This window comes from Coturnix japonica, chromosome 10 (genome assembly GCF_054131305.1).
Source record: "Coturnix japonica strain WE chromosome 10, WE-NBRP24, whole genome shotgun sequence".
Classification (NCBI taxonomy): Eukaryota; Metazoa; Chordata; class Aves; order Galliformes; family Phasianidae; genus Coturnix; species Coturnix japonica.
Genome location: NC_140672.1, coordinates 2,018,425 through 2,045,092, shown reverse-complemented (window position 1 = coordinate 2,045,092; position 26,668 = coordinate 2,018,425). Strand labels below are relative to the sequence as shown.

The 26,668-nt window shown below is 40.2% G+C and overlaps 1 protein-coding gene and 1 long non-coding RNA gene across 6 annotated transcripts in view; one reads left to right on the top strand and one right to left on the bottom strand.

Annotated features, from left to right (window-relative positions):
• Positions 1 to 1,886: 1,886 nt before the first annotated feature.
• On the top strand, positions 1,887 to 26,333 carry LOC116654331 (uncharacterized). The gene is made up of 8 exons (XR_014932233.1): positions 1,887 to 2,032; positions 3,483 to 3,586; positions 12,256 to 12,373; positions 15,961 to 16,079; positions 18,285 to 18,849; positions 19,216 to 19,291; positions 21,545 to 21,644; positions 26,199 to 26,333. It is a non-coding gene; the product is annotated as an uncharacterized LOC116654331 (long non-coding RNA).
• The window catches only part of EBF2 (EBF transcription factor 2), a 114,264-nt gene continuing 102,364 nt past the window's right edge, over positions 14,769 to 26,668 (bottom strand). For 2 of the 5 annotated variants that reach the window (XM_015883034.3, XM_085510146.1), the window contains exons 15-16: positions 26,167 to 26,334; positions 14,769 to 18,311 (exon numbers count right to left, since the gene is read on the bottom strand). In XM_015883034.3, the coding sequence (XP_015738520.1) occupies positions 18,292 to 18,311; positions 26,167 to 26,334 (188 nt within the window). In that variant the 3' untranslated portion in view covers positions 14,769 to 18,291. Of the gene's footprint in view, positions 18,412 to 23,824; positions 24,055 to 26,166; positions 26,335 to 26,668 lie in introns of those variants that run through there. The other 3 variants (XM_015883033.3, XM_085510145.1, XM_085510147.1) reach the window with 2 other exon arrangements.

Here is a 26,668-nt window from a genome sequence, read left to right as displayed (position 1 = left end):
TTGGCTCTTTGCATGCAGAGATCTCAAAGCATTTTGCAGATGAAGATGTAAGTCGTTACCCTTATTTTATACAGGAATAGATTAGAGAGAAATGACTGCAGGACCACTTGAGACCTGGAACTCAAGCCTGACTCTCCATAGTCCCAGCCCAGTGCCTCAGCCACTGGATTCTGGAGATACCATTTTTGTTAAGGTTGGAAAACCTGATGGGATGTATTAGTGAGGAAGAAAAAGCAAGGTGGGGGGTGGAGGGGTTATTGGCAGGGAAAGAAGAAACACAGTAGTAAATCTGGAGGGGGTTTAGAACAGATGGAGAAAGTAGATCTTGGGTAAGGAGTAAGAGAAGAGATCTGTCTCTGTAACTGGAGTTGACTGATGTGATAGAAGCTGACAGTAACAGAACTTTAAGATGCATATACTTTGGTTTTCAGTACTTGAATTTTCAGGGAGTTGGATGGGACATCCAGAATTGTGTCAATTGCTTTTTCTAACGCTATTGTAGGCATTAACCTGTAGCCATTTAATGTGCAAGAGAAGGAGGCATCTCACTATTATAGTTCTGTAATTATCTGCAGATCTCTGACCAACTTTGCACATGGGAGAATTTACACTCCAGTGCCTTATGAGTCTGCTGTTAAAATGTGACCCCTTGTCCTTGAGCTCATTTGCAAAGCACCCAATATGCACTCCATGTACCAACAATGCTGATGGTTCTGCTGTTGCATCTTTGGAACATGCACACGAGTGACAACATACCTTAAGTTTCTGGGACTTAGAAAGTCACTCTGGGCCTGGCAGAATGTTTGATTTCATTCCAGGCGAAAAGGAACAAATTGCCTTTAATGGCAGCAGCACCAGCAATAGGCCTCCCTCGCCTTTTCATGTCACTTTCAAACGCGTCGTTGATGTGTTTATGGAATTTTATTACACAGCTTGTTATGCAGCAAGAACAACCATGCCAGGTTCTTGGGGATGAGCAGGCGGAGGGGGCTAAGCTATAATAAGAACTGGTACACTCGTAGTTTTAATATCTTTTACTTCAAAGCAAGGAGTTGATGCGATCTTTCAGCATCTCAGCTGTTGTTTACCAGCTTCCTACAGATGCTGTTTGAACTAACAAACCCCACATTTCCTGGTTGGAGTGAGTAATTCCCTCGGCGGTTGCAATCCGTTCACTTGGAGGCTTAGTACTCCTGATTGAATGATGCCACTAACAAGAAGGGGATAAACCATTTAAACGTTCAGTATCACCTTTCAGTCAAATAATAACTGGCCAAATTAGTTTGGCTTAGCTTCTCAGCCCTGCTCCTTATTTACTGCTCCCAGGGAAAACGACGGACGAGTCCAGGGCTGTATTTGGGGTCAATTTGCTCCATGTATCAGAAGCAGACAGACGTGTTCCTGATACAAGGACTTCTCTTTGGCGCTGATCTGTGAACACTATTTTGCTTCCTAGCTGTCTTTTAAATCAGCTGAAATCTAGAAATTACAGATGAGGAAAGAGCTGCAAGGTCATCTGTTCTGAGGAGATCAGAGCAAGTTCTTTAGTGCTTGTGATTATAGTGTGAGTATCTGTAATGGAGAAACTAACCACAGTCCCAGACAGGTTCCTTTTTTTTTTCCTCCTCAACCTCATCCTTTTTAATTCTTTTTATCTCTTCCCCTTTTTCATCCTTTTTATTTTTTCCCCTCTCTATTCCTTTCCTTTTTTTCTTCCTTTTTTCTTCTCTTTCTCTTCTTTTTCGTTGGTCAGCCAACAATAGTAGTAATGATACAGAAGTTAATGAAACTTACAAATACACAGAAATAAGTATATTGTAATGAGAATGGGATGAGACATACATGTGCCACGCTAGCTCTGCAAGCTGACACTGTTTTCCTTTCAGCAGTTACGATGGAGCAGCGCAGGGTTTCTTTCTGTTACTTGGATCTGAAAACCCAACCGAAGTCTTTGTGTTCATGTATGTGTGTTTACAATGGCAGCAAATTATTTAGCTCCAGAGATAACAGAAGCCTCGTTCTGGACAGCCAGGTAGGTTTTTACAAGCAGGGCCTCTCGTTCATCACAGGTGAAAATGCATAGCTGGTGGTGGTGGCTATGCTGAAGTTTGGTAGCTGAGAGTTCACATTATCAAAGTGTTACTATTCTCTTTGCATTTGTTGTTAGCTGCCGTGGAAATAATTAGGAGGCATTACTTTTGGAGCAGCCTATGTAGCTATATGATTTTATGTGATGTGAATGCCATGTAGTTGTGTGATGCTCTATGGAGCATAACCATTGCTGAAGGGCCACAATTCTCCCTGGTTGTCCCAAGCATATTTCCGCTGGCCCTGCTGACTCCCCTCCTCCTTTCCTGAGCATTTATACTGAGAATTGTAAGCTCAGGAACTATTTGTACACAGCCAGATGAAATGCCCCTTTTTGGGTGCTAGCAGGTTGCAATCAATACCTCATGTTGGTAGGCTCCTGTCGCCAGCACAGTTATGCTGAACAGAAGCTTAATTGACCTGAGAAAGAGAAACGCAGCTGATTTTCAAAGCCATCAGCACACTTAGTAAGATAAACATTTTGGAGGGCAACTTCCATGTTATTTCTATGCAGAATTTCTGCCACCTCTCAGAGCAAAAGGCAAAACCACCTCATCAGACTCTCCCCTCCTCTTAATATTACCTAGTAAAAAAAAAACATTCTAAGATGGAGTTCTGCTAAGAAGCAAGTATGTGGGGAAAATGATGGGGAAAGCCGTTTCAAACAGATCCAAAAATAATTTTTCCACCACTCAGGTTGCTTGGCTACTTATTCTGCAGCAGAGGCATGGGACCTTTATCAATCACAGAGCCACTTTGTCATTAAATGGCATCTGTGAGTCGCGCTGCGATTAAACTCCATGTAGGGAAATAAGGGTCTGATTCTCAGTTACACTGAGGCTCCTTTGTGCACCTACAGTGGCATAAAGCCCCCAAGACTTTATTTTGTATCAGATCTTTCATAAAATCTATTCACCCGAAGTGCTTTAGGGTTAAAATTAATTCAGTTAATGAGTTAAATAACTGCCAAGGGAGAGAGAAATTAAGAGTCATGGGCAAGGGGGAAAAGAGATGCTTCCAGCTGAGTTTAGAAGAGAGTGTGAATGAGTTGAAGGGGAAAAGAGATGCAAAGAAGATGCACCGATGGGCAAGAGCTGCAGAGGAGAAAGCTCTTATGCCCTGGGGGTCAAATTATGTGAAGGAAAGAGGGCCCACTTACTGTAGGAGAAATGCTACCAATGGAAGCTGATTTAACGCATATTACAGAAGTAGTAACGTATGCTGGGATTTTCTTTCAGCGTAGCTAGTTGCTATAAGGTCTGAACAGGTTACAGGTCTTCATTTAAATGATATTGTACTTCTCTGTTGTATCTTGAGATAAAAGAAATTTAAGAATCAAACTGAGCGTGTAGATTTTCCTCCAAACCATTTAATTGTTGTTTCTTATTAACCAGAAGCACAGAGCTTAGCTGGACACAAACATCTGGACAGGCATCTAGAAGAAGCTAGAAAAGACTCTAATCATGTTGAGCACCACATCTTGAAACTACTGGAGACAGTGAGTTTATTTATCTCTTTCATGTTATTCCTTTGCTGAAAGCTTTTAAAACTGTTAAGTACTGGAAGTGCCGTGCCAATGACAGTCCAGATCTTGGAATGGTCTTCTTTAGCTTCTTCCACCTTAGATGGGTCAATTAATCTCTTCATCCTTAGTGCCTCTGCACCGACAAGAAGTTGTGCTAAATCAAGCTTTACACAACTCACCGTTCCCAGCACGGTTGGACTGATGACGTTCTTTACGCTTTAAGAAGCCTTTGAGGCTCACAAACAGAAGTTTTACATTTAATAGTGTGGATACTCACAGCCTTGATTCATTTCCCTTGGTTTTATGTCATTGCTCTGTCATGGCTCTGTTATGGTGCAAGAAGGTGCCTTGGAAGCTTGGAGAATAGTAAAGTGAGGCCTGGCTTTGCTCAGCAGAACTTTATTCAGGGCTTTACAAGAAATTTTCAGACAAACTCATCTGACAAAAGTTGGTTTTAAATAAAATAATAAAAACCCAAGCGCCTGATTTGCGGAATGTAAATAAAACACGTCCTGGATATTCTGTTAACTGGTATATAGTCAGCCTTTGGATGACGTAAGAGGGAATTTGCCCTCGTTTAATACTCTCTGTGTGTGAAGTTTGATGCTACGTTTCAAGTTATTGGGAGCTCTTTAAAATCGAGGCAGTGAGAATGGATAGTGAGGGAGAGAGCTGTGAGCTTTATTGATTGTATCTGCACTGCATGGGGTTGAAAAGTACCTCCCTTTACGTGTGGGTGGGTTCCATGTAAAAGCCCAAAGAGGATTCCCCTGAGGCACATTTCTTCCTGAGTCCTATTTAGAAATCTGGGGGATGGATTTCTATGCATTGCAAGTTTGGCTTGAAAGGGACTATGAAAGATCTCTGTGTAAGACAGACATCCATGAGGGGTTTCCTGCGGGCTCAAATTTTATGTTAGAAGAAAAGATGAGCACTTTTGTTCCAGTTGTTGTTTTCTTATGCAGTAACTACCATGGTAGCTCTTTGTCATAGTGGCTCAAGTGTTCTGCAGTGTCCACAGCTGGCTTGTTTCTAACACTAGAGCTTCCAGATGCAGAGAAAGAGAACTGTAGAGAATAAAAGAATATAAGAGATCCCTAGAAAAGGAAAGAGGAGGCTGTAAAGGAAAAGGCAGTGCCCAGGCAGCTTGTTTATATCACCTCCGAGAGCTGATGGTGTGCTTATCGCACACAGCACAAGGCTCAGTTGTCTAGACAATCGTCTAATTGTCTTTACTGGGTAAGTAGCAGCCCTGGTGACATTCCAGACCTTGACCTCTGCCCTGTCCAGCGCCGAAAAAGTGCCGTGAGGAATCATGTAACGCTGGGTATTAAAGATTGTTGGAAAAGGCCATGAGGTCAGCCTACCGTGGAGTTTTAGCAACAGTGCTGAATATAGCCGACTTTCTCCCCTTCCTCTTGAGGACTGGGCTTATTGTATGAGAGTGGTAGAACAGTTCCTGTGCTTAAAAGTAGAGATAAGGCTGTGCTAGGACCACCTGGGGGCTATACTAAGATGGAGAAATATATAAAGTCTGGGGTTGCTTGGGCATATATTGTCCTTTTGACTGAGAGCCTGGTCAAACCTTGATCAACAAATATGCTTCTAAATATTGTAGCTGGACGCTGTGCCTGGAGATGCCAGAGGGGTAAACCTACACAGAGTCTGCTTGTTAGAGCAGCAGGGCTGTATGTGTTGCAGCCTAACGGGGTTGTGGTTCAAGGATTCAGGAGGTAGGAATCAAAGAGTGCCAGCCACTGCTGAGAACAGGACCAACCAGCTGGTGGGATGGCAAAGCCTTGAAAGCATTTTTTGCATTAGGAAATACATGGGACTTGAGAAAGATTTTTATATTCAGATCTCACATCTCAAGAAAGAAACCTATGCAGAACCTTTCCTATCTGAGAATTCTCACGTCTGCTGCTGTTGAAAAACCCAACTTCTGTGCAACCCTGAATAATAACAGCTATTGTCATTGTGTGAGTTTGATCTTGTATGAAGTATTCCAGCTAATTGCATCAGGCTTTTAAATAATGAGAAATGAGGTTTTTTGGGAGGCTTCTAAATGAAGTATATAGAAATTTGTACCAAACTCCTCAAGTGATGCAAACACTGAACTACTAAAATCAATGCAGTTATTCCAGTTTGCATCAGTTACAGATCTGACTTTGTATTTCCAGGCACGTTAAAGGTGTTAGTGTGCAAATGACTGCAAAAATTATTGCTGAAAGGTTTTTACGCTCAAAGGCAGATCAGGTATCTGGTCCAGAGAGGGTACATCCATTGCCGTTAAAGGAAATAAAGGAGAGAAAATTGTGAAGTGTTAACTGATATTTTTAGAAGCTTTATAATGACAGGTCACATTCCCAAGGACTATAAAGTGGCAAATCTAACACCCATTATTCAAGAGGGGCAAAAAGATACTGCAAGCAATTACGGTTTAACACCAGTTGTGGGAAAAATATTAGAAAGCATTTTATGAGGGTTTGGGAGTGAACAGCTTGAAAAGTGTAATTTGATTAGAGATGGCCAACGTGGGTTTTTGAAGGAGGTTTTAACTAACTTAGAATTCATGAATGGTATTGCTGGCAAGGGAGATGATGGACCTTGATTGGATGGTGTGCACTTGTGGTATGGTTTTGAAGTGGCAAACTGGGATGCTTCTCTTACGTTCATTGAGCTGTGCTGCTGAACCTATTTAAAATGTGCTTAAAAGAATGGAGTGATGAGTCCTTTCAGCCAAGTAAGGAGGTGAAAGCCAAGTTTTGTTTTGAGAAGTGAAATGGATTTGTGGGGTTTTTTTCCCTTCTACTTCCTGCTAGTTTTAAAGGCCATCACACAGGGCAAAGGGATGGAACATGGAGGAGCTGAACTCATGCTAAGCTGTGACCTCAGAAGTTCTGCAGCCAAAGTTCTCTCCAATGAGCTCTTCTGGGTGCACTGTAATATCTAACTGCAACTCTGATGCCTTCTTGAGGTCGTTCCTAGTTCAGAACGGTGCAACTGTCAGTGGGCCTTTGCTCAGGTACACAGATCTATTTGTGTGAATGACTTTGGGGGTAAAATGCTGATGTTCTTTGTGTTGCCTTCTAAATTGAAGGCTGAAGCTCCAAGAAATGTCTCTTGTGGTTCCCACTCTTGCCTTGGCCACTGAACCGGTGAAGCTGGCCAAGTTTTCCTGTGCTCCTGTGTGCTCTCAAACCTTCTCTGTAGTGAGCAGGTGGCTGGGACATAGCATGTCCCTGACCTCAAAGTCCTCAAGGCTTCTTCATGCTACCAGATAAGAAAATGGTTATAATAAAATAGCTTTAAATGAAGAAACAGGGGTAGCATCATATTCCTGAGCTACCAAAAAGAAGTTTAGGATTTGAAACAAGGTGCAATTTATTCTTTTACTTCAATTTCAGAATAGATTTGCTGGTTATTTCAGGGATGAGATCAGAAGTTAAGATACTAATCTATGCTTTAGGCTAAATAATTGTTGTTTGGGTATTTTTCCCCAAAAACATCAAGCATCATAATAACTAAATTCCTAGCACTTCTGAATTCAGGCTTTGTTGGCATGGTATTCCAAAAGTTACCTGCATCGCAGGTGTCTTGTGTATGTATGAAAGTGTATATGCTTTTTCTTACCTTATTTTTCTGGAAACAGAGGATTTACTGTGCAAGGAGGTAGCACTGCTACCCCCCTTTAGAAGGGCTCGACTCTGAGGCCAGTAAACAGAGAAGGTAGTTTTAATGCAGATAAATAGAAAATGCTAAGTCTTGGGGGCAATGCACCAAAAGTGAGAATACATATTAAATGGAAGAGCTGCGCAGCATACTGATCAGGGAGGGGATTTAGTGGCTCTGGTGGAAAAGTCCTTCAAGCCATCATGCCATTGTACTGCTGCAGCTGGAAGAAAATACCAAAGAAATAAAGAAGAGTAGCATAGTGCAAAGCATCAGTAGGAAAGAGGAGGAAAATTACATGGATGGGCATCACGTTGTTTCATTTCTTCCTTGAGGCTTCAAAAGGATGCTCGTTCTTCATAGGAAGCAAAGTATTTGCTGTAGGAGAGAAGTCAGAAACATGGAGTATGGATTCTTTGCCTTCTCCTGGGCTTTGGAACAAAAGACAATCGTGCAGCTGATGTTATTTCACCTAGAGAAACAGGGATCAGGGACTTTCTGTAGTCAAATGGAAGGAAAATGACTCATAAACAAAGTAATATGGCCTCTGTGTCTAATCATCAGCAATTAATATACTGTTAATATCTCTTAAAATGCAACTTTGCAATTTCAGATCTTCCACTTCAGTATAACAAATGTATTTCCTCTAATGCTAGAGAGTGCCCAGCCCTCTTTATGGGGTAAACAGTAGATGTGTGGGGAGGAGGTGTTGGTGTCTAATGACTGTATAATGTCTGTAGGACTTGTTCTGCTTAATGAGGTTGTTCTAAGATAAAGGTCTTTACATTTCAGGTGGTGAAAGATGAATCCTCATTCCTGAAAACAAAAGAGCTAATACAAAATGGAGGGAAGGCTGGAGGAAGCAGTGGGGAATCAATAGAGCTGCTACAGGGCTGGATTGCTTACATGGGTCAAGTCAGTTAACCTCTTTTTTTTCCTTTTAATTTCTTTATGCTGTTATCGGTACACAAAGAATAATAAGTACCCTCCTTATAAAAATAAGCCTTGGGATGCTTCCGTGGTAGATGTCATTTTAGGTGTAGAACAACCAATGAGGTTCAGAAATAGGGGAACAGAATGAAGTCTTGGCCTTCATTTCTGCTTCCGTGCAGATTTCTGATTGATTTCAACCAGCCTGCCCCTAAATACCTCCAACAATAGGTGCTGCTTTTGTTTTCATCTGTAGGATTCTAGTACTTGATGTGTGTTTATTATTGTTGCCTGGATAGATTCTAATGTGAGGCTTGTTGTTTGTGATATCCCACTCTCCTTGAGATCAGACCTTTGCCTAGATGTGATATAGCCAACCCTTGCACCAAGGAATCTGTAATGTAAGCAGATGGAACAGCTGTAAGAGAAGAACAAGAAACTGAGGGACATATGGCATTATTAGCCATGTGCAACAGGTCTCTTGGTGGGGTTCAGTGCGGAGCCTTTGACATTGGACTGCAGTATGTCAGCCCATGTGCTATCCACCAGGTAAAAAAGTGTAATTCTTTGTTGTGCTGAGGCACCCATTTGAGGCTTTAATAAGTGGAATATTGGAACAAGAATCCCCAAGTTCCATCTTTAGACTGAAAGGACTTTCTCAGTTTGACTGCAGGTTCTATGGGGCCAATGATTGCCTTCTGCTTTTAGTGATTATAAACACCTTAACACAATGGAGTCACGAACCATGGCTGTCTCCCAAGGTGCTGCTCCTGTGCAAATAATGACTGCTGCATTGAATTGCCACGTCCTGCAAGGTAATGGTTGGGAGACATTGAGAAAGCATTTGCTTATGTTACTGTAAAAGCAGAACTGTTTACTCATTATATTTAAATTGGTTTGGATCATGGTGGATGAAAGTGAAACAAGATATAAGCCTGCAATGACATGCATAAATGCATAATTAAGTATATTCCTTTCCATATGGAGGGGATTAGCTTCCTTGCCTCAGCAGGGAGTTGCTTTATTTGGTGTCTGCTTTGGTGTCCCTTTCTTTCTGACAGCTTACAGAGGTACACTGAAAGGGAATTTCACTCGCTGCCTAATGAATGTTGGAATAAGGACTTTGAGGGCATGTGGAAAAGAATAAGTGATTGCCTCAGAAAACAGAAGTTTAGGGACCTTAAGGGCTGTCCTATTATCCTGACTTCTCTTTTTGACCTTAAGTGGGCCCTATGGGATGATACTGCCCACCTTACCAAGACTTATTGCTTAGTCATAAATCGAGACAGAGAGAGAGATGTGTCTGGTAAATGCTGAAGTGTCAGCAAAAGCTCCTTAACTCGGGTTTCATAACTTGAGAAATATTTTATCACCCTTGTGAGCCAAACCTCTGAAAAATCAATGGAACTTGAGAGTTGCCTGTATTGATCTGAAAGGCTGAGCTGTATTGAAATATTCATGGCTGTATGTGTGTGTGTTTGTATATGTGTGGTTGGGGGACTGAAATGTAGGTAGGTTTCAGAGGATGAAACGCACTCATTTTTCATTTAAACTAGATTAAGACTATTAGGTGAGTTGCAGGGCATATATTTAAAAGGGAATGAATTTGTCTTTAAACAAGGCTTCTGCATTCTCCTTGTTATTGTTTTCCTTAAATGACAAACTGTTAGGAGGAAGAAGTCAAGGAGATCTGATAAAATTAGCACCATGTTCTCTTGGGGATCTCCGGGCTTGCTTTGTTTGCAAAGCCAATTTGGACACTGCGTCTTTGATCTTCACTTTCAGTATTTGAGCAGGCATGTTTAGTATCACTCATTTCACAGGAGATTTGGGATCAAGTTTCTTCAACAATCTAAAAAGCAGTACATTAGAAAGGGAATTGTCTGCCAGTCGTCTTAGAATCTCAATACCCTTGATACTAATTTGATGTGATGCATTTCACCAGATGTCTACCTGAACGATGTTTTATGCCCAAGAGGTTTGTGCTACTGTAGAGTATTAAGCGTGGCGTTTCTTCCAAGAGCAACTGAATGAAAAGCAACTGTAGTTTTTAATCTGCATGTAGGTGTGACAGGGTACAAATATCTGGGAGGAAAAGAGTTACGTCAGGCAGGATTATAGAGGAGGCTACAACAGGAATCATAAGGAAAACTGCTGCCAATAGCGCTTTAAAAAGTAAGTAAACTCGCATGAGTATTTAATGGTTTGGTATATTCGGATCAAACCCTGAGACCTCCATCTTAATTTTATTCCTTTGTAAAAGAAAAAGTGAAGAAAAAATTCCCAAACTTTCCTCTCTGAGTGAAATGAAAGGAGGAAAAAAACACAGTTGCCGTTCTTTATTTATTTGCATTCCTCAGTGGTAAACTGAATGTTTAAGCAACTGACATCAAAGATTTGATTTCTCTGAAGCTAAAAAGCCTATTAATCACAATTTTAAAGCGTTCTTTAATTACTCTGTAATAAAACGACACGCGCAGAGCGGGTAAGAAAGATTGTGTACTTTTCGAGTTCCTCGTGCTTGTTTGTGTTTCAAATCTCTCCGGAAATCCTCACTGATCCCTTTTGCTTCTGCTGCTTAATTCCATTCTACCACCACAGCTATTGTTTAGCATTGAGCTCTGTTAACCATCTGCAACTACTGAGAACTGTGGGTCTGGTTTCCCAGCCAGCCCCCAGATACTACAGCAATGGAAACCTCATCCTTGGAGAAGCTATGAAGAACTTTGCTGTCAGCCCCCAGCTGTGTTGGTGCTAGAGCCCTTTGCTTAGCAAATGGTGTATTTAAGCTGCAGGGACCATTCCCATAGTGGAGGTTTGAAGACTATCTTGGAACGTTGAGCCTGTGTTGTGTTCTGGGAAGACCTTGAATCCCTTTCTAAACAGCAAACTGGAAGATAAAGGACCAGTAGATGGTGCTCAAGATTGCATAGCACAGGGCTTAGTCACCTAGGGCCCCCTCCTTGGCTTTAGATGGCTGGGTTTTGGCATTGAAAGTGGCCTCTTGATGTAGGCATTGAAATGAAGAGATGAGTAAGAGACATGAAAGAGTTTAGGTTGACACTTTATGGAATGGGACATGTCAGAACTAAAGTAGCTATAGGGAAAAAAGACAAGGTAAATCTGTGTTTACTCTCTATATAAATGTTGTAAATGAAGAAGAATGAAAACTTAAGGTGACTACCAGCTCCTGCTGCTACATTAAGTGGTGGTAGAGAAAAGTTTGGAGATAAGAATCAAAGCCCAAAATTCAGAGGCCTTACTGTAATCGAGACCATTCATTAAACCAGAAATAACCAGTTGTCAGCAAGAAAAGAGACTACAAAGACATGAAACCTCTCTCTGAGCAGTGTTAAAGTTTTCTCTTCTAGGGAAGAGATGCAGTGGTAGGTGGATGATGTCAGGAGCTCATCTGGGCTGGTGTGTGCAGTGCATGAATTGGCTGCTAGTGCAGAATTCAGCCAAGTGGTAACGTTCTGAGTTGATCTGTTTTCAGATCCAGACAGTTGTTAATGAAACAGTTGCAGTTTTGTTGACAGAACATTAATTACTTGATCTTAGGACTTGGTAATTGCGCGGGCCCCCTCTGTATACATCACTAATTACATTAGCAATTATATGGCATTTTAAAGACAAAGAAATGACTACAGCAATTGCAGTGTCATAGGGACCCTGCTGGTAAATTTCAATCAAGTTCCTACTATCTCAGCAAAGTGCTGGGATAACTCCTACAGCTGAGTCTGGCAGAAGCATCATCTGGCTGGTTGTGTTGCTGTGGCCACTTGAACTGAGCAAAGTTGGGTGCTTGACTTTCTCATTGAGTTACATACTTAGCATTGATTTAAAGCATTCTCCAAAGCCTACTTGCTATTGGAGATATTTCCTTGTACTGTTGGCTCTACTAATCCTGGATATAATTACAGTATCATAGAAAACAATGTTGTTTTGTACAGTTCTGATTTGTTTTTTTATCTTAATCATGGATGCCTTTTTGAAAAGCTTAATTGTCTTTTTAAGGATCCTCCTCTTTAATTTAACAGACCAGAGAGTTACTTAAGAAGCTGATGTTCCTCTGCCTCCAGACGTTGTAGATTTACCAAAGACCTTCAAAATCAGAGCATGGGGATGGACAACACACCGTTATTATGGAATATGACAGTAAGTATATAAGGCAAAGAACCTTAATTTAAATAAGAAGCACTTTACAGTGTGTAAATAATCTAAAGAAAGACACAGTTACTGCTGTCATTTCTTTTTCCTCTCCTTGCCTCCCTGTGCTTTCCATCTCCTGATAACTCTGTGTGTCAGCATGAAAAATGACTGTAACGTCCTTGGGTCAGGAAGTGGTTTCATTACTTGTTTATACATTGCCCTCCACAGTGGGTATGGATTCTGAACCCCTCATACATTGTTGTCTTGTAAGCAATGAAGGTGATGCGTGTGCACATGGTGTGCTGTGATCGAACAAACAGGAACAGGAGAGAGAAACCCAAAGTGGGATGAGTTTCCCCAAGCAGGCATACGCTGTAAACTTACCTAATAAGAAAACAGCATTCTGCATCCATCTACTATCACAGGAGAAGTAGCTGGCAATGGCCAGGCTTGTGTGTTTTTCACCATGTCTTTTTCTGTTGTTGTTGTAAACAAGAGGTACCTTAGCACAACCCCAAGGGAAGCAGGGTGGCAGATACGATTTCCCCTTATCTCTATCTATCTTCCATTGGATGGTATTTGGGTGCCTTCCATTTTGGCAGGCAGAAGTGTTGGGTTTCCCACTTCCCCACCATCTACACCAATGTTTGCTCAACGTTTCCCTGCCACAGTGCTCTGTCTGCACCCTTTGCTATGGCTGCCAGCTGTCTGTTTAATCCAGTCCTGCAAGTGGAGTTAATGAGACATTCCTCCTTAACTAACCTGGTGCGATTAAAGCTTCAGATCTTTGCACCTCAACAGCTGTGTGTTGTCACTGAGATTAAATATTTTAACTGGTCTGGCAATTCCCTTGCTGCCCTCAGTAAGTGGTTGAAGGAGTGGCTTTCGTTTCCCCATTTATTAAAGTGAAATTCAAGTTCTGACAAAAACAACCCTCAAAAAAAGACCTGTGAAGGAAAAACAAGGGTGGGAGTGAGCTTGGTTGTCTGCAAGGCTTTTCTTAACCAGGGCACTGTGTGACTACAATGAGCTGCTCATGTGCCTTTAGAGGCAGCTGATGGGAGAGATTTGGGTTTGTCACCAATATTAGGAGAAAAATTCCTTTGGTGTTAGTGATTCTATACAAGCTAAAGGCCATTTATTTGCCTTTCAAGAAGGCCTTTTTAATGTGGCAAACATTAAATTCTTTCCAGAGCAAACTTTGGTGATGCTATCTAAGTCACTTGGGGCTGTAGGGAGCTGTACATGTGCTTTTTTTTTGAGTTTAGTAGCTAATATCTTTCCTGACAGTCTTTTGCTGGGATTCTTCATGCATCTCCTTCCGCCATGCAGTGTTCTATTAGGAAACTGCTCACAGGGAATCTGCTCAGACTACAGGATGGCTCTAAAGGTGACAGTGCTAACCCATCCCTGGCAGGATATACACTGTATTGTACATCATCAGGAGGTAACAGATCAGCAGAGCACAGATCTCCAGGCTTTCATCTGCATAATAAACTTCCTTGTCTGAATCCAAAAGTAGGTCGTTGGTACAGACCAAGGCTCTTTCAGAGGAGCCGTTCGTTTTATGCTTGCAATCGTCACTGAATGCACTGCTGGGAGATCACAGGGAGGAAAATAAGCTGAATCAGGTCTTAAGTAGAATGGGGCTCTGAAGAGTGTTGCACTATGGCACTATGGCAGTGGACAACTTTGGCATCACTGCTGGGAAGAAGGTCATCTATTAACTGCATTTATTCCTGTATGACTAATTGAAGTAGATGACCAAAAAACAAACCCACCCTGTTTTCTCTGCATTTAGTCAATAGTACCTTACAATTTCAGTTGCTTTCATGGGCATCTGCAGTAGTTTAAACACCGACACGTATTCTATCTCTTGTTAGGCAAAAAATGTCAGTAAAAAGGGGCTTTTGTCATTATATCTTCGTTTGTTTGAACCTTTTCTGTGATTTAACAGAATAAGATTAAATATTCCTGGCTTTGGTTGGCTCTCATTTCCCAAAGTTATTTCTCAGCAGTCCAGTTTCTTTGGCATTTTATCTTTTCCCCCCTGATTAAATAAAAGCCAGTTTGCCTTTCTGACCAGCATTCATAGGGAACAGAAGTTCCCTGTTTTACACGTGCTTTAGCTGGGATTCAGCAGACAGGTATAGTAAAGGGAGAGGTCAGATGAGACCATGGCTGCCTTATTTGAATACTATAACCTAGAGATGTCTCTCTTGAATTGTGGATGGGCATCCTATAGACCAACATGAAGACTTGATCTCAAAAAGCACAAAATCCTTACTTTTTTAAAAGACTTATTGCAATTAACAGAGCCTTGAGTGACTCCCCAGGATAACAAAAGGTAAAGAATAAAGCAGACCGGATACTCTGAAATTAAGATAATTCCCCCCCCTTGTTTACAGTACAAAAATTTTATTTTATTACTTTTTTTTTTTGTTATTAGGATAATTTAAAGTTTAAAACGGAAGTAGACGTATTCATTTTACAAACAAGATATTCTTCCATAAGTAAGACCATTAAAAACAGTAAACAAACAAACAAAAAAAGCTATCTTTACAAAAGCTCTGTGCATAGCAACTTCATACTGAATGTAACTGACAAAGCAAAAAACCCAAATCAAAAGGAAAAACCAACCAGCCAACCCCAGAACTGTACAGTAGGGAGAAATGAGGCCTTAATTTACAGAAGGGAGAAAATGGTCTTTAAAAAAAAAAACAAAACCATGCATATTGGAAGTGTGCAAAGAAATAGGGAGAGTAAGATGCTATACCAAGATAAATAATGAAATAAAATGTACTCTTTCAAAGTTATGATAGGATTTGTAATTACCTATTGCAACACTTTCATCTTCCTAGTGGCGAAAAGGAAAGTCATTAGGGAATATTAAACAGTGATAACTAAAAGAGGACAGGTTTGCTTATTACATCGGAAAAAATCCTTATATATATATATATTTTTTACATTTTCTTTTTGCTGGGTGTTCTGCCATTGCCAATGTCTTCCATTCACGTTTTTGATTATATTTATTTACACACCTTTTCTCTTTGTAAAGCTACCAGTAACTTCCACGTTCGTTTCAATATGGGGATTTTACACGTGTGAGCAAAATCTGTGTTCTAAATCATTCCTACGTTGACTTCTTTTATTCTTTTGGCTCAAGTCAAACCCCAACATGTCATGTTGTTTGCATCCGCTCAGGCAGCCACACTTGGTTCTCATCCCATAAAGCACTGGAGGTAACTTCCCGGCGAGGTTTTCTTTTTCATTTGGGCTCACAGCTCTTCCAGCTGCGGGACTGAATGGGGCTAATGAAAGTAACTGAGATGTGAAAGGAATGTGTTTGTTAAAAAACATGAGGAACCAAAGGTAGCGAGGTGCTGCCTTTCTGCCTGTGTTCTATTACATCTCATCTGGAATGTTTGCTGGGCATGGAATTTTGAGTATAATTAGGATGAAATTATTAAGTAACCTGAAGATAAAGGGGCTGGGGGGGAGCTGCTTGAAAATTTTTTAGTACATCGGAGTTGGGGGAATAAAGATGGTCTGTTGGCAGCAAGGCTGATAAGACTCATTCTTTCATATTTCAGGAGCTCTTGGCTTCAATGCTGGTTGTGCTGCTGATCTCCAGTGGTTGCTCCTTCCTCGATGGCACAAAAGGACATGCAAAGAACCTGCAGCGTCAATGAACTTGCAACCACAACTAATGGTGAGTTATTTTATTTAATCTTTTCTGGAATCAGACACTTTTTTAGTATCATGACTCTAACTATTTATGTTTCTTGAATTCATTATTTGCTTCATTATTCCCAGCAAATTTCTTTCTAAAGCTGCTTTAAATTGGGCCGTGAGTTTTAGAAGACAGTAAACTCTCCCTTCCCTTTCTAAAACATGAATTGAGAAGGCACCTAATGAATTCCCTCCTGAAATAGCACAGCACAGTCAGGAGTAGCACAGAGCTGCTTCCCAACAAGTGGGTCGCCTTTAGTAATGATAGGAGTAGCTCAGTTCCATTGTCTTTGTAGTCCACTGGCTTTCTTGCCGTGCCGCCTTCTGATCAAGAAACACATCCTATAAACATCTGTGTATACTAAACACGTTTCTCAGAAGATGAGCTGTATGCTACACCACATTGAGCGTGCAGTCCTATGCCAAAATCCTGCCTGTTAGGTGGGAGTCTATGACAGTCATACCACACACAACACCAAGCCTTAGTCACTAATTGTTGCAGCTGGCTTTGAACCACAGTTCTAGACAGAGACCTTCTAGTCTATTACTAATCCAATTTGCTCCAAATGGCCTCAGCCATTGCTGTCGCAGTTATCCAGTTCAGGACTGAACTCGAGATGGAGAACATCTTCTACCATAAACTCTTGAATCACCAAGAATACTATTTAACATATTGGTAAAACTACTGGGCATTGGACAAGTAGTTTTAGGGACCATACATTAGGGATTTACTTATCAACAGTAAGATGTTATCATAGGAACAACTATTCATGTGGCTGTGAATGGTGTTTTAGTAGGGAGTAAATAGTGTAGCTGACTTTTATTTTCCTCAAAAAATGGCTTTCCGACAAAATCAATTTCTTTTGAGTGGTCTCTGCTTTATCAGATAAGTTGTGATTGCTTTTCTTGCCATCTCACCTTCCAACTTCATGGAGAGAGAGAAGCAAAGGAGAACTAAACATCAGTTTTAGGCCAAAATGCAGGAAATAATCACACTGAATACTTCTACGAGCTTTAGTATACAAATGGAAAATACTTACCACTTGTAATGACTCAAGATAAAAGTGCATAAGTTATTCAAAAACATATTAACCCTTTATAAATGCGCCCTTAATATGAAATATAACTAAACATAAGGTGTTCCAACTGCACAGAAAAACAACGTTTGAGAACTCTTTCTCTCCCCAGTTCATACATTGAGTGTATAAAATAAACTCAGTACTTCAGGAACACTCCAAATGGTTCAAACCCCTACATGCCACTCATTTCCCAGTAGGGTCTTTGAAACTTACCAGTTCATCTTAGTACCTGAATATCTTGATTGAAACAAAAAACAGGAGCGGGGGGAAGGCGAGGAGGGTGAAAATTTATACATGAATCAGTGTTCTGTATATCATCACGTGTAGAACAGTTTCTGATGATTTTGTTAATTGATCAGGAAGAATCCTTATGATATCCTTGCACATGAATTCACTAAGAGGGAAGAAGTGAGGAGCGACCGCAGCAGTAATAATTATACCTTAAACTTGTCACTACATTTTTGCATCATTTTTCTTCATTGTACAACTGGAGGGAAAAATCCAAAAAAGGGTTTAATTTCTACCTCTACATACAATAAGTTACAAGTTTATTTATTTAAATAATTGTAAAACATCTTACATTTTTAAAGAGGTTAAACTATAAGCAAATACACACATACACCAAAGTTCCATCACTCGTGTCAGTTTGTCCTAGAAATTCTTTCATGCTGGTACCCTGTTTTGTTGATTTTTATTTTTTCTGCATAAACTAAATCGATATCTGAAAGGCTCCATATAAAATAGAAACTTCAACTTTTTTCCCCTACAAAGTAAAACAAATTGTATCCAAAATATCGAGCTTGAATCGTTTTTGCCAATTTCTTTTTCCTTTTAATATTTTACAAATCTTAGGAAGGTTTCGTGTCTTTCAAGAAAGACTTTGCATTTCTGATCCCATTTTGCCAACCGTTGTTCATCCTCTGGCTCTTGGCTGATTCTTCCTTTGTGTTCTAGGAGTTGACGTGGTTGTGTCAGAAATATCAAACAGGTAAAAGATGCAGCCTTCTATCTTGTCCAATCCATAAAAAATGTTCCTTTTACTTCCTGGGCCTGGCTTTCCCCCAAAAAAGAGCTTGTAGTGCTATTTATTTATTTTTTCTTTTTAGTGGTCCATCACAATAAGTAGTTTTGTGCTGTAAAAGAAAAAATGGAAAAAAAGAGGAAAAAAGGGAAGAGGGAGAGGAGCAAAGCTGCCTCTTCCTTACATCGGGGGAACGACAAGACCAGTCATGGCTGAAAAAGAAGATTGACAACAATGAAATGCTGGCGTAATTTTATGGAACAAAGCTTATTTGAGCCCGTCACCCTTCTATGTGCAGTCACCTATTGCAGCAGTGCCTCTGTTTGGAGGTTAAATGATGATGCTGAAAGACCTTCAATGTTTCAAAATGTTTTTATGCTTGATTTGTGCCTCAGTGAGAAGAACCAACAACACAAGCCTGACAGTGGCCATAGAAAATGGACAATGTGCTGCTTCATTGTAGGTTCACCACAAGGCCAGGCCCGTTGTGGCTTTTAAGACAATAAAGAAGAGAATGGATTAAATGAAGCCTTCATATGTCAGTTTTCAGAAATGCCTAAATTTTTTGTTGCTCATGTCCTGAGACTTCTTGGAAATGGACACTGAATTTTTTGGGACAGTTCTTAGCAGATTTCTCATGCTTTCTCAAGGTGAGCACTCAAAATAATTCTCGAACAATCAGGACCAAGTGGGGTCTTTGTTTCTCACTCAACCTGCTAATTTGCTTGCAAGAAAAGGTTATGGTGTGAGTGAGGAAGGATAATGTGAAATCAAATGGGAATTTACCCAGGAAATGCTACTGGGACCTCACCACAGGATTGTGAGTGCTGATTCATTGGAGAATGACCAGAGCTGGGGTTTACTAATATAGTTTCAGTGGAAATAATGGACCAGCCTCTCTTTCTCGCTTGGTTTACCCCATATGTCTGAATCACTGTAGTCTTACCTGGCACGTTCCCAGAACACTGGGCTTATGTAAATTATTTATTAGTCACTCTCACTGCCTTTAATTGCAGTTATATTCTTCATAACTGACAACAGCAACATTTGAAGCTGCCTGGAACTGGTGCTGTTCCCAAAGGTTTTGAGGGGGTAAGTTAAGTTTATATGTATTTATATAACAAATGAGTGAGTCATATTTTCAAAGGGGCCTCAGTGTAGTGCAAGGTCCTAATCCTGTGAAGATTTACGTTCATTGAAATTTGTGGGATTATTCATGTGTTTAAAGCCCTGTCCTCTGAGAATTAATTTCACCCTTATGTTCACAGTGTTTAAAAAAAAAAGTGCTCAGGGCAAGATCCTCAGCTAACATGACTCTTTTATTGGAGCTCTGTTGATTTTAAACAACTGTGGACATGGTCTGTGATTTAATACAATAGGAAAACAAATATTTTCATATTTTATAAGTGACCAGGGCTAAAATTTCCTGCCAATTTTGACAGCTGAAAAAGAAAGTGAAACTGAACAATCTTGAGGCAAATATCTGCTGTTCTTAATGGCCTATGAATTTAAGGGGATGCTCCTCTCGTTTTCATCACTCACCCAAACTGGAAAATGACCTTAATTTCCTGGAGGGCCAAGACACTGAAGAATTAACCACTGACCTGCCTTTCTACCCTCTAGAAAACTGGCTTTAAGCCTTGGGTTGACACCCTTGTCTGGATTCTATGGTGCTGGCTGAAGAGGTGTGAGCTCTCGGCTGCTTACTGCCATCCCCAGGTTTCCCAGCGGAGCAATCTGTGCGAGCACTTCCTAATCTGCTTCGGGCAAAATCATCCAAGTTAGCTCAAAGAATTTAAGTTGTTTGTCTGAGGTATCCTGGCTGGGTCTTTTGCCTGAAGCAAAGAAAGCAGTGCTTGCACAGACTGTGCCTGGTCAGTCTATATGTCCAATCTCCAGTCCTGGTGTAGCCAGAGACAGTCTGCACACAGCTATTTAGATGTCTCTGCAGAGAAGCAGCAGTCCCTGTTACAGCTACCATGGTTTAATTTGAGACATGCAGAGTCTGCTGTCAGTGTAGTTTAATCTCTGCTCCTAAGGGGGTGAAGTCACACTGGCATAAGAGCCACTTCAGATACTACTCTTATCAACGTTATTATCATTCTTATAATCAAATTAAACTTTGCAGCAGATCAAAACAAGGATCAAGCCTGAGTTTCTTCCACGTGTCTTCAAAAATATTTTAGGAATGCTTGCAGTGGCAGCATTTTGTAAAGCCCCTTACAGTGAGAGAAGAGTTCATTTTCACAGTGTAATTAAAGAGGTGATGTTTAGATCCAGCAGTCCTGGACTCAGACTGCTGCCAGCAACAACAAAACTGCCATCTGCAACCCACTGTGTTATTACCCCTGGGGCTCTGATCTCTCTTTTGCCACCTTTTCCCCTGAGTAAGTCTCTCTATCCTCTCCTTTTGCCCTACCTCAAAACATTTGGCTTGTCATTGCAGGCTGTAAATGCACCTGAGTGCCGAGATACCCCTTGGAAGCTGTTAGAATGGAATCTGCCCGTGGAGAAATCGAGGTGAAACTGTAAAATAATAAGGACAGGGCAAGGAGCTTTATTGCTGCCCTGGTGTTTCATCTCAATGTGGCAGCTTCACCTCTTTTTGGTAACAAAAAAGAAGTAGGTTGAGGACGGTTGGCTGGGATTCTCACCTGTTCTTCCCCAGCTCACATAAACGCCTTTGCTCTGTGGTTCTCTCTTTCTGCCTACCCTTATCTGTCCATTTCCACCCCACCTCCACTCCCCTTTGGGGCTGCACTGTCAAAAGCCTATTCCCAGCCTGTATCGCTTTTTATTGAATGTTTGTGAGGTTTGGATTAAGGTCTTACACTGCTAGCAAAGCTGTAATTATTTTTGCCTGTATTACTATATATTGAATCGATGTAACTTTTCAATAAAGGTGGTTCAATGCAGGACACTCCCTGATGAGTTGGGAATATAGAAACCACAGTCATTATCCCAGAGGGTGGTTTTTTTTTCTCTTGGAGGGAAATGGAAAAAGAATTAGAGATGAGCCTTATTGTATTAACCTTGACAGCTTGCAATTATCAACTGAAACACTTGATTAAAATTGTCACAAGGTTGGAGAATTTTTTTATAAATAAATAATCAAACATGGATAGTACCCAGATGCTATGGTGATAGGCACCTTTAATGGGTGTAATTAATAATGATCATAAGCCTATCGTACACGAATGACTCCTGAAAATGCCATCTTGCTTTGCAGTGGAAAGAAGGCTGCAGTTCATGCAACCATTTGGTAAGAACTGGGGATGGGCTCTGCACTGTATATCGATTGTCTAGCACATAGGTGCTTTGGCTAAATTATTACCTGTTTTACAGACCCCACTTCCTAAAGAAGAAAGGCGTTGAGCATTTTCAGCCACCCTATACAATGTCTTGCTCTCTCATCTGGCTGTATGACTGTGTTTTCCTTTGCCAGGTATGTAATACAGAAATTAACTTGGTCTCACCCATTGAGTTGTACTGTTGTAGTTCAAGATCTCAATGTTGTACTAAGTTATAGGTGCAGAAAAGGCTGCCTGAATACTGACTGTGATTTAGTTCAACATAATTAGGAACAGTGTTAAAAATCAAAATCTGTTTGCAAAGTGATATGCATTAGTTTAATTGTTAAAGAGCACAGGAACATAGAACCCCTCTGCAGTTATGTTTCCAGATGGGCTGAGAAGGGCTAGTTTTTCTACCTGTAAAGGGGAGGTCAATATTATATCTTATTTTTAGGTGATTCGTAACAGTTTTGAATCTATCTTTCTATAAATAAAGGGCAGATTTTTATGTTCTCCCATTAAAAATGAAGCTCTTGTCTAGCTTGAGTAAGTTGTAACATATGATGAGCTGCTAAAATTAACATCCCGTCAAATGAAAGATAAGTAAATAAGAGGATTTTCGTTTAGCTAACAAGAAATTTTAAGTATATTTTATTTAAAAATATTTTATATTTTATTTTATTTTTTTATTTTGAAACAGTTTGTGCCTCGTCTCTGACAATAAACTGCAGAGAAAACTGTACCTTATCCTTATATATCAGATTTAATCAGATGACGTATATATAGTTTTCTGATATATCGACATTATGAATATGTATCATTTATGGTCTTTAAGGTACCTAAAGCACTGTCTAGGTTCTGGAATCACTCTGACTCAGCAGTGTATCACTGAATGTTCCTAGCAAGGAAATGCCCAGTTATTATTTTTACCCAGTTATGGCTGTTAAGAGCTGGTTTAAAGTGCTGTGTTGTAAGTGTTGACTGGAGCTAAGCTTCCAAGTGGAACGGTAGGTCAGGCATTGCACTGGTAGCAATCAGGAACAGTGCTTTGTAAATGTGAGCCAGTCATTCCATCTGAATCCCACCCTCTACAAACTTCTGAGCAACTTTTCTCTCATTACCTGTTTGTACAAATGTTCAATGCAAGTGGACAAGAATCCCTCTTGTTAACACTTCTAACTTTGTCAAGACAAGATATGAATAATTAAGACCTTCAACTCAAATACCTCTTTTTACCTTAAGAAATAGTACAGATGTCCCCCTTGCTAAATGGAGGCCGTTCCTATGGGTATGAGACTTCAATACTTTTTGGGTTGGCTCAGATCCTGATGGTTAATGGAACATCTGACCTTCTGGGGCTTGCCTGCTATTCCTTGTAACTGAGCTTGCATTTTTATGTTGAGATCTGCTGAGCTGGCCAAAGGTAATCTGGGCAGTCAGCGGTCCATGCTGTTCCAGCAGTTTCCAATTTGCTTACTTTTCCCCATCAGCTGCCCTCCATCTGAGATGAGTTGATTAGGCATTTGTGTACTTATCATGCCGTGTTGCATCACGTCACATTATATCTTCCCATTGCCTTTTTTAAACTCCCTTGACATCTGACATGAATGGAGAATACAATTGTTCTGATCAGGATCACCTGCTCTCAATTTGGGGTAACATATAGAACTGAGTGGCATCCAGTATGGATTGCTGCTTGTTCTCTACCTATCATGTCCTGTAACAGTGTAAGAATGTATAGCAGATGGCAGGTGAAAGAGGTAAGCAAGAACACATGGCACAAGATGGGGTTATCTGAGGGTATTCCATAGGTCTTGGCTGAGTTGTGCAGCCAGTAGATAGGCATATCTCTCCATTTTGACTCACCATGTATTTTCCTCAAGCTGTCCTATTATTTCCAGCACAAGACTGTCCCTCAAAATTACATCTTTGCATCTCTAAATGGCCAAGAAGAACGGGAGTGCTAATCTGAGGACTAAGCTCATAAGGCTCCTCCTGTTTAGACTAGTTTTTATCCACATTTAAACACTGCTGTGGTTAATGTACACAGAAGCTATATTCAAGATTTGTGCTGCTGGTTGTATGCAGACTGGCATGCCCTGAGGGGCAGGTAGTATTTTTGATACAATCTCTGCAACAGGATGTGACAAGTAAGATGGAGATTGTATCACTAGGAAACTTTTTGCCTTTCAACAATAGATGTAGCCAAAGTACAACACTGCAGATGTTACAATAAAGCTCAAAAAAATCCCTGCTGGAAAGATGTTTTTGCTGTATTATGGGTAGGGAAACTGAGAGGTGATGTCAAAACCACTGTATGATGTGCTTTCGGTTGGAGCCTGAATATACTTACAGCCTGTTCTGTGCTTTTGCTGATGCCCATGTCAAAAATAAAGTAAAAAAAATATATTAACAGTGTGCCTGTTCTTAGCTTAAATGTTACAGGGCAATGGCAAAGCAATGGAGATTAACAGCGTCCCATTGCTGCAGCACAGTAAGTCCATTCAAGAAGCCTCTTTGGGACCCTCCTGTTGACTTTCTGGCCACATCTGTCTGTCAACACTGTGGGAACATTAATTTGGATATCGGGCTGCATGTAGCTGGATCCCTTCCCAATCATGTGCTCCTCAGCATGCATCAATTTAAGCAGTTCAGTTGGAAAGAAAAACTTTCCATCTCTGGCTGAAATAGTTAAATAGCTCTGAAAACCTGACATAATGAACCCAAGGCAGAGTGGTGTGTGAATCAACTGCTGTCTTTGCTGTGAGTCACAGCTGTAGTTTGCTGTCACAGTCTGACTGACAATTCTCATTGTACAGGTACTGTATCTGCTGAAGGCTTATTTAAACGTCACTTGTGGCTTTATTACTGTTATTATGTAGTGCATTGCTAAAGTACAAGATTTCCTACAGTGAAGGGGACACAGTGGATTTCTATCAGTGAAAAATGCATAGATGTGAGTGCTGGGTTTTTAGTTGTAAGATTTTATGTTATATTAAAGTTTTGTTACTAGAATCTCTTATTAACAAATAATAGATCAAATAAAATATGTCGTAAACTCTAAATGGCATTAATAGCACAAAACAAACTCTGTTACTTTACTTGTTTACAAAAGGGGTTAAAGAAAACCTCATGCTAAGAAGAATCTTAAGCAGATCGGACAGACATAGTAACTTAAAGGAAGGTATAACTAAAGTTAATAAATAGTCCTATTTAAATAGGATTTAAATCTAGTCTGAACACACAGCTGCCCTTGAGAGATTTCTCTTTAGGTTATGCAGCACTATCCAACTGCTTCAAGCTAAAGAACCAAACTACTTACTAGTTACTTAGATTTTCAGATGTAAAAAAAAAAAATATATATATATATATATATTCACTGTATATATATATATATACATACATACACAGTGAAATATACATTATATATATATATATATATATATATATATATAAAATCAATGTGCTCCAACATTAGCTGATAGAACTTAAAAAAAAACTTTAAAAAAACAAACAAAAAAAAAAACAAAGGGAACTGTAGACCAGGTAGTGATAATAACTCTTTAGAGTCCATGATCGTACCAGTAACAAAGATAAATTTGCCTGTAAACAGTTTAGATAAACAGCCCCAGCTGTTGGGTCAACAAAGCTTCCTTTATTGTACAGACTTTAAACTTGCTTCAATTGTTTCTATTCTCCTTTAAACAGAATAGGAAATAAAATATGTGCCCTGACAAAATGGTGTTTGTGCATTTACCTGGATGGGGCAATTTGTTTCATTAATGGGGAGATGATCTTAAAGAGGCATGAAGCTTCAGGTAATGTGGGCAGGGGAAGAAGCTGTTTCATATATATAGTAGAATTCTGCACGTTAGCTTTTAAAAATGTAATTATTTTTGTTCAACACACCTAAAATTTCCTTATTATATAAAATAATCACAGTTTATGCAAGTCCCTGTGGCCCAGCTAAGGATTTATAATGCACCCAAATCAACAGGTGCGGTTTGTGGGATGCATTTTTAGAATTACCACTGGCTCTTGGCATGGCTGAGTTCCCAGATTTGTGGGGTTTTTTTCCTCCGATATCTCTAGTGAAGTCTGAAGGAGCCAGATGACTTCTAAGGCCCTATAAAAGCTTTCTTTTATGGAGACTTGGAGTGTATTTATGTGCTGAACCACCCCCACCCCCAGCCTGTTAAAGCAAAGAATTTAATACAGGTTTCCATTCTTATCTTAATACTCACATTTGTTTTGCAGATCACCTTTAAAAAGGCTGTAAATGTACTATAGGGCTTAATTCCCTGCATGAGCCTAAACCTTGCAGCAGGTTTCAAGACATTGGCCATTGTGTGCAGAGCTGTCTGTTAACTCTGTAGGGCAGACATTTGTTTTATGAGTCCCTGCAGATTAAGGAGAAGCCATTCCTCACACAAGAGCTTGTATTTAAAAGAAGCATGGGTGAAATCTTTGGTATAAATGAGTATCTGTCCCCCATTGTTTTAACATGAAAAAGACAAAACGTTGAGCAATGCTTTAAGCCAGCTGAGTTTGGTTAAATTTTTGCTATAGAGTCCTCTAATGGTGTAATGGTCTTTCAGGTGATTATTGTATTTACCTAGGCTAACACAGTGTGCTTTGTGTATGCCAGCTGAATATTAATTGTACATTTCTTACCTCTAAACCCATTTCCATTGCCACTGGAGCAGGCGGGAGAAGGAGACCCTTGGGGTCTGATGACGGGAGCAAAGGCACTCTTCTGTTTGACAGCAGGAAAGACGGAAGAGGAGAATGGAAGGATGGAAGAAGTGCTGGAGGAGCCAACTGTTGGACTTGAAGACATTACTGCAAGAGAAGAAAAAGTTATTCCTCATCAGAGATGCAATAAGACATGTTTGGTACTGCCTGTCCCATTGGCTTGACTATTTGAGGGAAGTCTAAGTAGAGAGGTAGGTAGTTATCCTGAATAGGCAATTCTGAAGATATGTCCAATTAGCCAAAACTGTAAGAACTGACCAATATCTCTTGTGTTTTTCAAACGAATCCCTGAGATACTAGAACACAAACTCTGAGCCTCTTAGAGAATTTTCACTGAATCTCAAAAGCTTCTTTTGAAAGATATTGCTCTATTATTTGATGCAGTAAATGAGATTAAATGGGACCAAACCTAAAAGAATTA